General features: G+C 61.6%; 1 protein-coding gene across 11 annotated transcripts in view; it reads left to right on the top strand.

Annotated features, from left to right (window-relative positions):
• Nucleotides 1-14,066, top strand: part of ABCA7 (ATP binding cassette subfamily A member 7) — a 45,641-nt gene that overhangs the window by 18,485 nt on the left and 13,090 nt on the right. For 7 of the 11 annotated variants that reach the window (XR_006287483.1, XM_043536089.1, XM_043536088.1 and 4 more), the window contains exons 16-32: nucleotides 317-538; nucleotides 915-1,119; nucleotides 2,159-2,275; nucleotides 3,048-3,219; nucleotides 4,265-4,396; nucleotides 4,872-5,011; nucleotides 5,839-5,976; nucleotides 6,632-6,858; nucleotides 7,201-7,273; nucleotides 8,111-8,313; nucleotides 10,162-10,210; nucleotides 11,253-11,360; nucleotides 11,890-11,907; nucleotides 12,307-12,461; nucleotides 12,941-13,065; nucleotides 13,185-13,283; nucleotides 13,723-13,918. Coding sequence is in view for 10 of the 11 variants with exons in the window: in XM_043536089.1 (XP_043392024.1) it covers nucleotides 317-538; nucleotides 915-1,119; nucleotides 2,159-2,275; nucleotides 3,048-3,219; nucleotides 4,265-4,396; nucleotides 4,872-5,011; nucleotides 5,839-5,976; nucleotides 6,632-6,858; nucleotides 7,201-7,273; nucleotides 8,111-8,313; nucleotides 10,162-10,210; nucleotides 11,253-11,360; nucleotides 11,890-11,907; nucleotides 12,307-12,461; nucleotides 12,941-13,065; nucleotides 13,185-13,283; nucleotides 13,723-13,918 (2,379 nt within the window). In the remaining variant the exon portion in view is untranslated. The remainder of the gene's footprint in view (nucleotides 1-316; nucleotides 539-914; nucleotides 1,120-2,158; nucleotides 2,276-3,047; nucleotides 3,220-4,264; nucleotides 4,397-4,871; nucleotides 5,012-5,838; nucleotides 5,977-6,631; nucleotides 6,859-7,200; nucleotides 7,274-8,110; nucleotides 8,314-10,161; nucleotides 10,211-11,252; nucleotides 11,361-11,889; nucleotides 11,908-12,306; nucleotides 12,462-12,940; nucleotides 13,066-13,184; nucleotides 13,284-13,722; nucleotides 13,919-14,066) is intronic. The other 4 variants (XM_037885619.2, XM_037885620.2, XM_043536091.1 and 1 more) reach the window with 1 other exon arrangement.

Raw genomic sequence — 14,066 nt, 5'->3', positions numbered from 1 at the left:
GTATGTGTGCAGAGCGCCGGTGGGAGGGGGGCAGCGCTGGCCGGGGAGGGGTGAGCCCAGGGCTGGGGTAGCAGGATGGGGCTGCAGGTCGGGGTTGAGGAGCATCGTCTGATCTGGGCATGGGGGAGCCCAGGGCTGGGGTAGCAGTGAGGGGGCTGTAGATTAGGACTGACGGGCCACAGCAGGAGTGTAGTGGGGGGAGCCTGGCACTGCAATAGTGGGGCAGAGAGGGCTGGGACTGACGGGCAACAAGAGACCGCGGTGCCTCTGCCAGCCACAGCTCTAACCTGTTCTCCTCTCCCCCCCCCCCACGCAGCTGGGAGACATCCTGCCCTACAGCGACCCCACCGTGGTCTTCCTCTTCTTGGCCGCCTTCACTGTGGCCACCATCGCCCAGTGCTTCCTCATCAGCACCTTCTTCTCCCGCGCCAACCTGGCCTCGGCCTGCGGTGGCATCATCTACTTCTCCTTCTACCTGCCCTACGTGCTGTGCGTGGCCTGGCGTGACCACATCACCTTCCCGCTGCGCCTCTGCTTGGTAAGGATGCCCCCGCCACCCGCCCTGCCCTGCCTGGAGGTCACACGCCCTGGGTGTTTTCCGGTCCCGCTCCAGGGTGTCCTTTTCAGCCTGGCTCTAATGGGGTCTCCCTATGTGGGTGCCAATCAAAGGGGGTACGGGGGGTCCCAGTGACGTGCTCAGAATTGCCCCGTCCCCATGGCTGTTTACACCGCCCACCCCCGAAGGAAGGCTGGACTCGGAAACTCTACCCCTTAGCATTTCACAGGCTGGCCACTGAATCGGCAGCCCCGTGGCCATGAGTAGGTTGGTGGCTGGTGCCCAGGGCTAGTTCCCAGGGAGCTGTGCTGGGTCTGGGGGTTTCCTGGTCTTGCTTCACCTGCTTCTCCCCTGCCAGAGCCTCCTGTCCCCAGTGGCATTTGGGTTTGGCTGCGAGTACTTCTCCCTGTACGAGGAGCAGGGCGTGGGGATCCAGTGGTACAACCTGAACTCCAGCCCCGTGCAGGGCGACCCTTACAACTTCGCCACCTCCATGGCGCTGCTGCTCCTGGACGCGTGTCTGTACGGCCTGGCCACGTGGTACATCGAGGCTGTCTTCCCAGGTCAGCGGGTGGGGCTGGGAATGGATCTGGACTCGGACTGGGGTGATGCTCCCACAAGCTCTGCCCGTTTATGAGCTGCCACTCTCAGTGAATTGTGCAGATCTTCATAATAAGTCCACACTTCTCCATTCTCGCACAGGTAGATCATCAGTGAAATTGTGTCGTCTTAATGCATCATCAGTCGGTTTCAGAGTTAACATTCCAGTTGAAATGAATAAGAGCAGCTTGTATTTTTCAGAGCTCCTTGCTGTCTGCAGACTCAGGCGGATCGCTCTGGGTCAGCTGAACCCAGGTTATTTCGTATTTGTCAGGACTAGAGACCTAAGGTTGTTTTCCTTAACTGATAGCTGAGATCCTGGAGCACAGTTCAAGTCTAGACCCCAGGCAGGCCAGTTCCACCCACCCTCCAAAGTAGAAGTAAAACGGAGCGTCTCCCTCTCCAAGAGGTGAGGGTTAAGCCCACTGTACTGCCCCAAGCCTGAGTGGTTTGTTGGCAGACGGGATTAAAACCGGGACCGCGCTGGATCTAAAAGCCTGAGCTGTTCTCATAGCGAAGATTGTAGCCGGTTTATGGGAGCTCCCTGCTCCTGGGGCGGGGAATAGGGGACAGAGCACTACGTGGGGTGAGCACGGCTTGCATTGGTCACCCTGAGCCCATCTCCCTGGGGGATCCGAAACCCCCAGTGGTCGTTAACGATCTGGCAGCTCCTTTCACCATCACTGGGGTCTCAGGCCTCTGTTTGCGCCAGGGATCCCAGACTATTGCGGCGCCCGCTGGTGCAGATGTGAATAGGCGCCATTTGCACCCGTACTGTGGCACCCGAGGCGAGCCGAGCCGACGCCAGCTGCTGCACGGAGGTTGACGCCGCCCGTCTTAGGCATTTGCGCCTTAGACCCGTGGCTGGAATCAGGGCAAGCTCCAGTGTGGAGAAGGCAGCTGGTCTGCACTGGCAGACACCCCCGATCAGGTGGGGTTGCTTTCCACACCCCGCCCCCATCCCGCGCTCTCCGACTGGTTTCCTCCTCTGTTTGTGTTCAGGCCAGTATGGGATTCCCAAACCCTGGAATTTTCCCTTCCTGAAGAGCTACTGGTTTGGAGAGTCATCCTCCGAAGGCTGCCACCCCTTCCCGACCATCTCCTTGAGCTCTGCGGAAGGTAAAGGGTTCCCCTCCCCCGTGCCCCTATCAGCTACAGAGGCAGTGTGGTCTAGTGGCTGGAGCAGCAGAGTTGGAGTCAGGAGTGCCACGCTCTGTCCCTGGCTCTGGGAAGGGAGTGGGGCCAGCGGTCAGAGTAGTGGGCCGGACATCAGGACTCTTCCTAGGTTCGATTCCCTGTTCTGCAGGCTGGTTTGAGTGGGGGAGCCGGAGTCAGGACTCCTGGCTTCTGCTGCTGGACTACCAAAGTGGCTCCAGCCACGTGCTGGACAGGCCCAGCAGAGGGCGGGCCACCAGCTGACGGGGTGGGAGAGGGCGGAAGAAGTGAGGCCAACTGGGCCCCACCCCATCCCTAACCCTAGGCTGAGTCGGCTGGTACCAAACCCTGCCCTTGGGCCACCAACCAGCTCTGTCCCCAGCCCAGGTCCCTGCCCTTGCCCCATCCGTAACCCTACGCTGAGTCTGCTAACTGGCCACAAACCCTGGCCGGGGGGAGCCTCAGGGTCTGCCATGGTGCTCTGACTCTGGGCAGTGACAGGATCCCTGCCACCTCTCCGTCTTGGTCCCCATCCTTTTGAGGCTCGCTGATTGCTGCAGGGTAGTAACCTCCACGCAAGGGGCTGCGGGGGAACTGGCTGGATTGCTGGCAGCTCAGGGGGGTCCCAGCCCTAACCTGAGCCTGGAACCCCAAACTTCCCCCTCCCCGAGTTCTGGCTGCCTCTGCTAGGAGTCCGGCACTGTGCCCGCCTGCTGATCCTGCCTCCTGTTTTCAGTGCTGGTGGAGGAGCCGCCCTCGCAGCTGCGCCCAGGGGTCTCCATCCGCAACCTGGTGAAGATTTACCGCAGTAGCAGCAAAGTGGCCGTCAATGGGCTGAGCCTCAGCTTCTACGAGGGCCAGATCACCTCCTTCCTGGGCCACAACGGGGCCGGCAAGACCACCACGATGTGAGCCTGAGGGGCGCGCGGGGAGGGCGGGGGTGGGGAATCCCTGGGGCTTCTGTGGGCACCGCACATGCATGGTGGGCGTGTTTCTCGTGGCGTTTGAGCCAGCGCAGCTCGGCAGCTGCGGTGCTGGTGTGGGAGATGCTGGATGCCCTGGGGCAAGCGTCTGCGGCTCGGCATACCTCAGTTTCCCTCCACCGGTCCAATGGAGAGAATGATTTTGAGCTGGCTTCGTGAAGCGCTGTGACCACTGTGGCGGGAGAGGGCTGGATGTTCTCACTTGTATGAAGTGCTGGGGTCCGTGCAACCCAGATCTAGCTGTGGGGAGCGCCCGCGGGCACTGCTGGGTGACGGAAGGTCACGATAGAGGGGATTGGGCCCGGTTAGACTTGGGTGGGCCAGACACTGAGCTGCTGTGGCAGGAGAGATCCAGAGTCAGACCAGTTGGAGCAGACGTCCCTCCGGAACTGTTTGCTCTGCTCCCGGAGTCTCTCAAGGTTCCTGGTTTATTAATGAATAACGTTAATCCTTGAATCTCCTGGTTTATTAATGAATAACGTTAATCCTTGAATCAAAGGGGGGAGCCGGGCGCACATCTCAGACGGTCGGGGTGGCCTGTATGCCCACGCCAGCGCCCGGTTCGTCTCCAGCACTGGTGGGAGTAACCCCACTGCAGTCACTGTCCTGACACCTGCCAGGAGAGGAGATTCTGGGCCAGGGCCTTGGCAGACAGCTCCGCTGGGTCTGTGAGCTGAGGACCTGGCCCAGGGTATGCTGGGTGGCTAGTGAATTTCAGCCATGGCTAGCAGAGCAAAGAAATAGCCTCCCTCCCCCTGGGTGGGGTCACTGGCTCTCCTCGCTGGGTGGGGGGGTGCACAGCTGCTGGATGAGCCGGTGTCCGCATGGGGTTGGGAGCTGGGGCCATGTGGTCTGAATGCCCCTGCCGGCCCCTGAGCTCCCTTAGGCATTGGAGGTGGCCGCTGGAAACATTCCTCTGACTCTGCTTGCTTGGGTTTTAACCCCCTGTGTCCTGCTCCCCTACTCCCAGGTCCATCCTGAGCGGTCTGCTGCCCCCCAGCTCCGGGACGGCCTACATCCTGGGCCGGGACATCCGCTCCGAGATGGACAGCATCCGGAAAACCATGGGGATGTGTCCCCAGCACAACGTCCTCTTTGACATGTAGGTGGGGGGTGGGGAGAGCCAAGCATGTGTGTGGGGGGTGGTCATCCAAGGCAGATGGAGCTGGGGGAGAATTCCCTTGCTCCCTGATGGTTGGAGCACCCAGCCTCCCTGCTGCCTCCAGCCTGGAGGGCCTGTGGCCGGACTCTGCTCCCCTCCAGAGCACAGCGCAATTGGACCCAGTGGCGCTGGAGAAGCCACCAGCCCCACTGCAGCGGCCTCAGCGTGAGGATCAACTGCTGGGGCACTTACCCATTGGGTCCTGTTCCTAGTTCTGGGCGGGGAGAGGGGCCTAGTGGTTAGAGTCCACAGGGAGGGGGGCTGGAAGTCGGGACTCCTGAGTTCTGTTCCCAGCTCTGAGAGGAGCGTTCTCTAGCGGTTAGATCAGGGGGCTGGGCGTCTTCAGGGGCAGCGGTGGGATATTTCTCCTTGCCCTGCTGGGAATCACCCTCTCTCTGCGCCCTCCCCCCCCCAGCCTGACGGTGGAGGAGCACATCTGGTTTTATGGGCGCCTGAAGGGGCTATCAGGGGAGCAGGTGAAGGAGGAGGTGAAGCAGATCATCCAGGATGTGGGGCTGCCCCACAAGCGCCGGGAGCAGACCAAGAACCTGTCGGGTGAGTGCCCTGGGCCCAGCAAGCAGGCGGGATGGGGATACAGGGGGCAGGCTGGGCTCAGGCGGGGAAGTTGGGACCTGATCCTGGCATGTCGCAGGGAGAGCCACCTTTTAAAGGGAAAAGGAAGCCCCCGCTGGGTTACAAGTGGGTAACATAAGGGGCCCGCTCCCAATCTGCAGGCTTCAGGGCCCAAAAGGATGGGTCTGTGGGCTCCCGACATGGCCCCCTTCTCTCTCCCATGATCCTTTATTGCTTATTTCGCGGTAGTTCCTCGGAGTCCCAGTCGTGGCCCGTTGTGCTAGGCGCTGTACAGACACAGAACAGATGCGGTCTCGGCCTCAGGCCTCGCTTGATTAACCCCATGGGGCGGGTGTGTTTATAGTGGTGCTGTCACCAGGGGGCGGGAGTGGCGTTCATGGACTCCCCAGCCCCGAATGGCCCCTTGTGTTCCCTACTGCGTAACACGGGCTGGACAGCGTCCCCCAAATAAGCCCGCGAGCAGGTCTTTCAGAAAAACATCCTGCCCTGATTTAAAAAGTGCCCATGATGGAGAATCCACCATGACCTTCGGTAAACTGGTCCAGTGTGCGTGGGGCGTGGAGGGGGGTGGGGTGAGCCGTGGGCCAGGGGAGGTGCCGGGGGTGTGTGGCATGGAGGAACTTCCCAGGGATGCTGCCAGAACCGCAGCCCTAGTGACCCGGGATGACTCGCTCTCTGGAGCAACACCCCCTCCCCTCTCTGCCCCCCCCCCCACCTGGCCCGGGGCTGTGTGGCCGGGGGCTGCCCTGATGCCCCATGACGCTCGCCCCGTTCCTCCCCTGGGCCAGGTGGGATGCAGCGGAAGCTCTCCGTGGCCATCGCCTTCGTGGGCGGCTCCCAGGTGGTCATTCTGGACGAACCCACTGCTGGGGTCGACCCCTACTCCCGGCGGGGCATCTGGGAGCTGCTGCTGAAGTATCGCAAAGGTCTGAGCGGGGCGCGGGGGTGGGAACAGCAAGCGCTGGAGGGGGGGGTCTCAGAAATGGGCCAGGGCCTCTGTCTGATGGGCCCAGCCAAGCCCCAGTAGGCCATGTGGGGATGAGCCCTCTGCACTGGGCTCCTTACTGGGGTTTCCGGGGAACTGAGGCAGGGATCTGGGCCCCACATGGCAGTGAGGGAGTGGATCACGATGCCTATTGGGAGCAGAGGGGGACGGGGCGGGGCTGGGTGAGAGAGGTCAAGCGCTGTGGTGGAGGGGGGGACCCAACAATTCTGGCAGAGCTGGGCTCCAGTGGGTCCTACCCCGTGGGGGCCGGAGGGGGTGGGTGCATGCAGGGAAATGGAGCAGTTCAAGGGGTCACTCACCCTGAGGTGACCTGCAGCCATGTAGGGGTGTCTCTGGCTCAGACGACACCCCCCCCCATTACGGTCCGCGAGCTGATCTTGGTGCCAGCTTGGTCCCACCCCGGCTCCATACTGGGGTACAGGCGGCTCCAGCGGGGGCCAGTCTGTGCCGTGGCCCTGCTCCAGGTGCCGTTCCAGCTCTGCCCTGCAGGAGGAGCCCTTGGGAACGAGGGGCTATCAAGGCCCTGCTGCACCCTGGCTTCTCCCACCCCCTTCCCTGCTCTGCCCCCCCCCCAGGCCGCACGGTCATCCTCTCCACCCACTACATGGACGAGGCGGACCTGCTGGGCGACCGGGTGGCCATCATCTCCCAGGGCCGGCTTTGCTGCTGCGGCTCCCCACTCTTCCTCAAGGCCAAGCTGGGCACCGGCTATTACCTGACCCTGGTGAAGCGGGAGGCCGGCGCCCGGGAGCGGGCGGCCCCGGGGGGCAGCGCCAGCAGCATCACCATCGCCAGCAGAAGGGTAATGCCGGGGGAGTGGGCTCCCCTGCCTCGTGCCGCCAGGCTCCTGCCCGAATGGGTGGGTGGGCACAGCCGTAGAGCACCCCGTGGGGTGAAAGGGCAGGGGGAGCCCCTGAAGCTCGGTGGGTGGGGGCATGAGTGCAGAGTGGTGGTGGGGGGGATCACTGGGGTCCTAGGCTATCCAGCTCCAGGGTTCCCTGAAGTTTGGGGGTAGAGGGATGGGCTCACCATAGGGAGCTGGGCCCTGATCTCCTGACGTGGCATCGGTCATTAGAGGGGGGCCCGAGCCTCAGAGTTTGGGGCCAGCCCAGGGCCGGGTCTCTTACCCTCCCCTTCCCCGCAGGATGACAGCAGTTCAGAGCGCAGCTGTGACACCGGCCTGGGCAGCGAGCAGTGCAGCGAGTCCAGCACCGTGGGTGAGCGGCTCCGGGGGGAAGGAAGGGGCTGGCACTGGGAGCCGCTTGGGAAAGAGTTAAGATTCTCTCCCCCCTCCCCCCCGCCCCCGCCCCCCACCACACACACACTGGGACACGGCGAGTCTCAGCTTCTCCCTGGTTCCCAGCCTGGGGCTGACCCCATAGTGGCTGAGTTCCCTGGGTGGGGTCTCCGCCTGCACTTGGGGCGTGTTCAGGGCCTCGCTGCCTCCCCGGCTCCTCCTCCAGCCTCCAAGGAGACATTTCCTCTTCCTGGGAAATCCTTCTCCAGTGACCTGTCCTTCCAGGGCCGGCCCTCCCCCCAACAACCCGAGGGCCGGCTTTTGAGGGTCACCTCACCCTACATCTCTCCTGCATCCTTCAATCCTTGCCTTCCCCACCCTGTTCTTGGGCCTAACCGTGCACAGGGCAGGGGGAGTCTGAGCTTCTACGGGCTGGGCTTTGTGAACAATAAGATAAAGTGCAGCTCAAGCCTTCTCCTAGGCTGGGATCCTCCATCTGCCCGGCTCAGCCCGCACCCTAGATCCTCCATCACCAGAGAGCCCCGCCCACTTCCCTTATCTCCCGGTGGAAGCTGAGCCACCCGCCTCACAGCATCAGCAGAACCCACTTAGTCCTTGCCAGGCTGGATCAGCACTTGCAAAGGGGCTGGGACATTACGGGGACACAAGGCCAGCTTAGCACTGACAGTTCCCTTGGGGCATCCATGGTGGGTCGGTCCCACAGGCCACCCCGTCACAGTGCAGATGCTGTGGGTCTTGTGCCCTGTCCCAGGCCTTGGCTCCCCCAGCAATCTCTGCCCCCTTTGTGTTTCTGCAGACGTGCCGCAGCTGTCAGCCCTGATCCAGAAGCTGGTCCCTGGCTCCCGGCTGGTGGAGGATATTGGCCACGAGGTGCTGTACGTCTTGCCGTATGGCGGCGCCAAGGATGGGGCCTTTGGGGAGCTCTTCCGGGAGCTGGACGGGCGCCTGGGCGAGCTGGGGGTCTCCAGCTACGGAATCTCGGACACCACCTTGGAAGAGGTACTTCAGCTCCCTCCCAGCATCCCATCCCCTGCCACCGACTGTGCACTTATCCACACCCCAGCATCCTACTCCCATGTCATATGGGGGCAGACCATACGTGGATCCAGACTGTTATCCCACCCCTCGTCTCACCAGATCAGACAGGAGGCCCATCAAGATCAGTCTCTCTCCTCCTGCTGTACCAGCTGCACTGTTAGTCCATCGCATCTGACACCTTGTCTCCTGCAGTGGCCTATACCTGATGCTTCTGAGAAAGACAATCTGCCCTCCACAACTCACCTGGTTGAGGGCAGAGAGTGTGGACAGGGGCGTAGAGTGCAAGGGTGTGATGGATTTGGGGTGCCGCTGAGTCAACCTATTCTGCCAGCCTGGGTCCCCTTTACCTGGCCTTGCTGGGCTAGGCTCACAAGCATTTTCCAATCAAGCATACAGGCAGGGCCACCCCCAGCTGCACAGAGAGACAGAATCCTAGAATATCAGGGTTGGAAGGGACCTCAGGAGGTCATCTAGTCCAACCCCCTGCTCAACGCAGGACCAATCCACAATTTTTTCCCCAGATCCCTAAATGGCCCCCTCAAGGATTGAACTCATAACCCTGGGTTTAGCAGGCCAATGCTCAAACCACTGAGCTCTCCCTCCCCTCCCTCCAGATCCACTCTGGAAAGATTCCACTTTAGGGGCTCACTCCAACATCCCAGTGCCCACTCCCTTTAAGGGGTACAAACCCAAAGGTTTTATGAAATTCGCCCCCTCCCTCAATGTGGAGGGAGATATGCACAACTTCTTGTCCCCCTGCCAGTTAGAAATTACATAAACTGGGTTATATTATCAACAAGCAATAAGCTTATTAACTACAAAAGTTGAATTTTAAGTGGATATAAGAGATAACAAACAGAACAAAGCAGATTACTGACCAAATAAAGCAAAATACGCAAGCTAAGCTCAATATCCTTAAGGAACAGGTTACAAAATGTAAATTCTCACCCTAAATGTTTTAGGCAGGTTGCAAAGTTTCTGTGGTTCAACGTTCCAGTTATATTCCTTTTCAGCCTGGACCCCTGTCTCAGTCTGGACTCCCCCCTTGCCGTCCCTTCAGGTGGCTTTAGCAGTCTTTCTTCTTGGGCAGACGGGCCATGGAGAGGAGTCGTCCCGCTTGCCTTCCTCCCCACCCTTAAATAGGATTTCCTTAAGGCAGGAATCTTATTGTTCCCAAACTTGACCCTCCCCCCCTTCCCTTCCAGTGGAAAGTTACAAGAAGTCCCAGGTAATGTTTAGTACCAGGTGACAAGACCACCTGTCTCTGTAGTGTCCCAGTGTCCACGAGTCAGTATGTTCTGCAGGAAGGCCAAGACTTTTCACAGTCCATTGTCCTCGCTGATGGGTCGTCAGCCCTGTCCGGCTTTTCCGTTGTTGTACCAGAAGTGTTAGCAGTGATGGCAACTTCAGGAACAGGAACGATACAGCCATACAGAATGGATGATCACATTCAGTAAACTGTAACCTTTCCAATGGTATCTTACAAGACCCATCTTGCATAAAGTACATCTCAGTTATGTCATAGTCGTATCGTGACCATATTTTCATAAAAAATATGGAGTGAAATGTGTCAGAGGGCTGCAGGAAAAGCCGGCTAGGAAATCAGCTGGATCTGGATGGATTTTTCCAGTGAGGACATGGTGGGGGGGGAGGGAAATGCTGCCGTGGCCTCGTTGCTGGCAGCAGAGCCTGTCGGACCCTCATTAGGCTCTGGGACGCTCCCTGCCCCGTGGAGTTGGTTTGCTGAGGGCCCACTGTCCTTTTTTCCTCCCGGTAAAACACCTTTCTGTTCCTGTTTACCCTCTGTAGATCTTTCTGAAGGTGGCTGAGGACACAGGAGTGGACGCTGACACCACAGGTAAAGACGTTGGCACCCTCTTGGAAAGGCTTTGAGCACCTGGGGGCCCAAGTTAACAGCCACGCGAGTGGAAGGAATGATCATTTTTCTAGTGCCTGGTCTGCGGAGGGGATAAGAGACCTGCTACTGCTGCTAGCTAAGGGAGTTTTCCTTTAGCTCAGGAGGTAGAATCGTGCCATTTTTAGGGCTGAGGGATGAGAGTTCTAGACTAAGCTCCTGTACTGAAAACTCAGCTCTGTTCTCTGCAGCCCCTGGCTCCTGGGAGAAGGATCTTCATTCAAACTGCAGTGGGGCTCAGCACTGGGAGATGGACCCAGTTATTTTCCCCAAACTGTTCTCACCCCATCTCTCCCTGGGGTGCTCAGGGAAGGCACGGGGTGCAGCTGGGTAGCCCAGGAAGTTGCAGGGTCACTGTGCACTCAGTCGGGCAGCTGGCAGAGCACAGCCTCAGGGTGCTTGGCAGGGCCGTACGAAACAGGCCTCCTGGGACTCCAGGCTGCGCCGGCCTGGCTTGCAGGGACTATAAATCCCAACACGGCCGAGGGGCCAGGCTGCATTGCATGGCGGATCCCGTAGTCCCTGCAGGCTGCTCCTCTGGGTGGCTGTAACGAGGTGTCACCAGGGCTGCCCGGAAGGGGGGACAAAAGGGGCAGTTTGACCCGGGCCCCCCATTTGTGTGGGCCCCCAAACCTGAAATTTGTCCCCTGGCCAACTCCCTACGACAGGCAGGCTGTAGGGCAAACCTGAGTGGTGCTGCCAGCCTGCATGCCAGGTGGGAACACCCGGAGTGGGGAGCTGGACCCTGCCCCATGGGACGGGAGCCATGGCTATGCGGTGAGTGGGGGGGCTCACTCTCCAACCCCCCACCCCCGGGCCTCCCCTCAGTGGTAAGTTTTTGGAAGGATGGGGGCGGGGGGCTCAGTTTCAGATTTTGCCCCAGGGCCGCCCCGCCCCCCCCCCCCAAAACCTCTGCGCGGCACTGGGTTCCACATGCTTTTTCTGGCCTGCCCGTGGTGTGATGCTCTGGCCCTGTGTCTGGCAGGCTCTGGGGGAGCCCCCCAGCGTGTGAGAACGGCAGCCCCCGCCTCCTCCTACACGCTGCGGACGGTGAGCGAGAACGGGGACGCGGAGGCAGCAGATACCGAGCCGGGTAAGGGGGCACAGCCAGGCTCCGGCTCCTGCTGCGGGGGGGGGGAGGGGGCGGGGAGGGCACTGAGCTCCCTAACTGACCAGCCTCCCATCTGCCCATTGGTGTCTCTCTCGCCTGCGCCGGGACACCCCCGCAGGGACCTGAATGGTGGGAAACGGCTGGTTCTCTGCCCTCGCTGGCACTGGTGCCTTCTGGGTGCTTCTGAAGTACCCGCCTTGCAGTGCTAACGGGAGCCAGGGGCTTCTGGGTAATGGATGGAATTGGGAGTGGGGGGTGGGGGGAGGAGTGTGAAATTGTTGTGGGTCCAGCCGGACGAGAGCGAAAGGCCCCATCCCAGGAGCCGGTGCAGCTGGCTGGTGCGGGGGCCTGGGAGTGGCTGGGCAGGCATTGCAAGCCCCCAGGCCATGGTTCGCAGCATGGGGAATCCAGCGCCATGCTACTCAGTTCCCCTGCCCCGGCTCTGGTGCCCCGGGGAAGCTCCCCGCACAGCTATGTGAGACTTGTCCTCTTTCTCTTTCTTTGCATCGAGTCAAAGGATCCAGGAAAGGTAGGAGGCCGGGCGGCGGGAGGGAGGGGATCCAGAGCTGTCCTTCTCCCCATGGGAGGGGCAGAAGCCTGGACAGGATTCGGCCCTGGGTCCTGAGGCATCTTTTCTGAGCCAGACGAGGGACACGTTCCCCTATGGAAACGCATGTAGAGAGCCCGGCACCCCCCTTTCCCCGTGCATTGCCCCCTGCCTTTCCCCGCACATGACCCTGCTCCTAGCGACCTGCCCAGAATTCACCCGGCTGCCCTCCACCCCCCAGACACAGGTCCCTGGAGACACAAAGTGGCCTGGAGCCCCAGGCTGCCCATGGAGCAGGACGCTGGTGGGGCGGGGGGCTGCCCTGGGCATTGGAGCCGCAGGCAGGGCTGACGGGGGGGTCTCTGGCTCTCCCTCTTGCAGCTGAGGAGCCAAAGGAGACCGATTTCCTGCACAGCCTGGATGGCAGAGGCTCCCACCAGGTGCTGGGCTGGGCCCTGACCCGCCAGCATCTCCGGGCTCTTTTCACCAAGAGACTCCTCTACGCCCGGCGCAGCACCAGGGGCTTCTTCGCACAAGTACTGCGGGCTTCTCCTCCTTAGCCTGGGCACTGCCGGGAAAGGGTCGGGGAAGTGTGTGTGGGGGGGGGGCTCTGATGGGGGGTGTGGGAGGGGAGCCCCTCTGCGAGCACAGGGTGCAGGGCAGTGGAGCATCAGGGGAGGGGGGTGTGTGTGGGGGGGTGAATGGAACGTGGGGGGCAATATTCCTGTGCGAATGTTCTCCCCCTACCAGTGGGTCAGGCCTGCATCCTGGAGCTCTGACCCAGCCCCGGAGAGTCCGGATTCTCTGGCTGTAGGATCCTTGACTTGACCTAGGGTGTCCTAGCACCCTGGCTGCAGGATTCCCCTCTTCCCCAGCCCCAGCTCTGCCCCAGCCTGAGGGCCCCTGGTTGCGGGATCCCCCTGCCCAGCTCTGACCCTGGGGCTATGCCCTGGCTCAAGGGGCTCAGCCCGGACCATCTCCCCTGCCCAGCTTTGACTCCAGCCCCTGCCCACAGATCGTCCTGCCGGCTGTCTTTGTGTGCATCGCCCTCCTTTTCAGCCTGATCGTGCCACCCTTCGGGAAGTACCCCCCGCTGCGCCTGGAGCCCTGGATGTATGGGGAGCAGTTCACCTTTTTCAGGTGCGTCTCATCCCAGCTGGAGTGAGGTGGGGGGCAGGGGCTGTCGCCTGGGCTGTGCCGGGGCAACGCTGGCTGGGAGGATTCTCATGAAAGTGGCCCCTCCGCTCCATCTGTTTCAGTGATGACTCCCCGGGGGACCCTGATTCTGTGCAGCTCCTTGGAGCCCTGCTGGCCGAGCCGGGCTTCGGTACCAAGTGCATGAGGGATGCCCTGGAGGGGTGAGTACCCCCAGCCTGTGCCCCTCCCTCAGGCAGCATGTATGGGCTTGGGGGGCAATTACTGCCGCTGGGAAGGGACCCTGTGGGGTTGCACCTGCTTCCTTGCCAAGAGCCTCGGAGCGGAGCCCAAGGTGGCTGCAGTTCCCTGTGCTTGCCATAAGGAGGCATCCTCGCGCCAGCCTGGCTGGTTCTGTTGGGCCAGACTCTTCCCCTATGCAGCTGCTGCTGTCTGGGCCGTGTTTGTCCTGGGTTCTAGAGTGGCGTCCGAGGAGTGAACACACTGGGCCTGCCCAGGGCTGTACCCCCCGCCTGCAGGGGTCCACGCCCCCCCGCTCTAGCCTGGAGCTGGGGCCGGCTCGGAGCTCGCTCCCACTCGGCTCTGCGGAGAGCAATAGGCTGGGCGCTAACCAGCGGCCTTCTCCCTGCCCGGGGTGTTCAGGAGAGCGCCTTGCCCACCGGCGTCCCACGAACGAGGCTTCTGGACCCCCGAAGTGCCCCGGTCCCTGGCCGAGGTTTTCCGGAACACGAACTGGACGCCAGCCAACCCCTCCCCGGCCTGTGAGTGCAGCTCCCGGGGGGCCAGGAAGATGCTGCCCGACTGCCCTGAAGCAGCGGGGGGGCTTCCTCCTCCACAGGTAGCCGGCCACTCCCGCCTCCCCTGGGGTTGTCAGGGTGGGAGGGCGGCGAGGGAGGCTCAGCCCAGAGGGCAGAAAGCCGCCTGCGCAGAGCGGCCAGGAGCTGCGTCAGACTGGGCCAGGGAGTGCCCAGCGTGGAGACTGGCAG

The sequence above is a fragment of the Chelonia mydas genome, chromosome 25 (assembly GCF_015237465.2).
Source record: "Chelonia mydas isolate rCheMyd1 chromosome 25, rCheMyd1.pri.v2, whole genome shotgun sequence".
Classification (NCBI taxonomy): domain Eukaryota; kingdom Metazoa; phylum Chordata; order Testudines; family Cheloniidae; genus Chelonia; species Chelonia mydas.
Note: the sequence above shows the minus strand (reverse complement) of the source record. Positions and strands in the feature narration are given on the sequence as shown.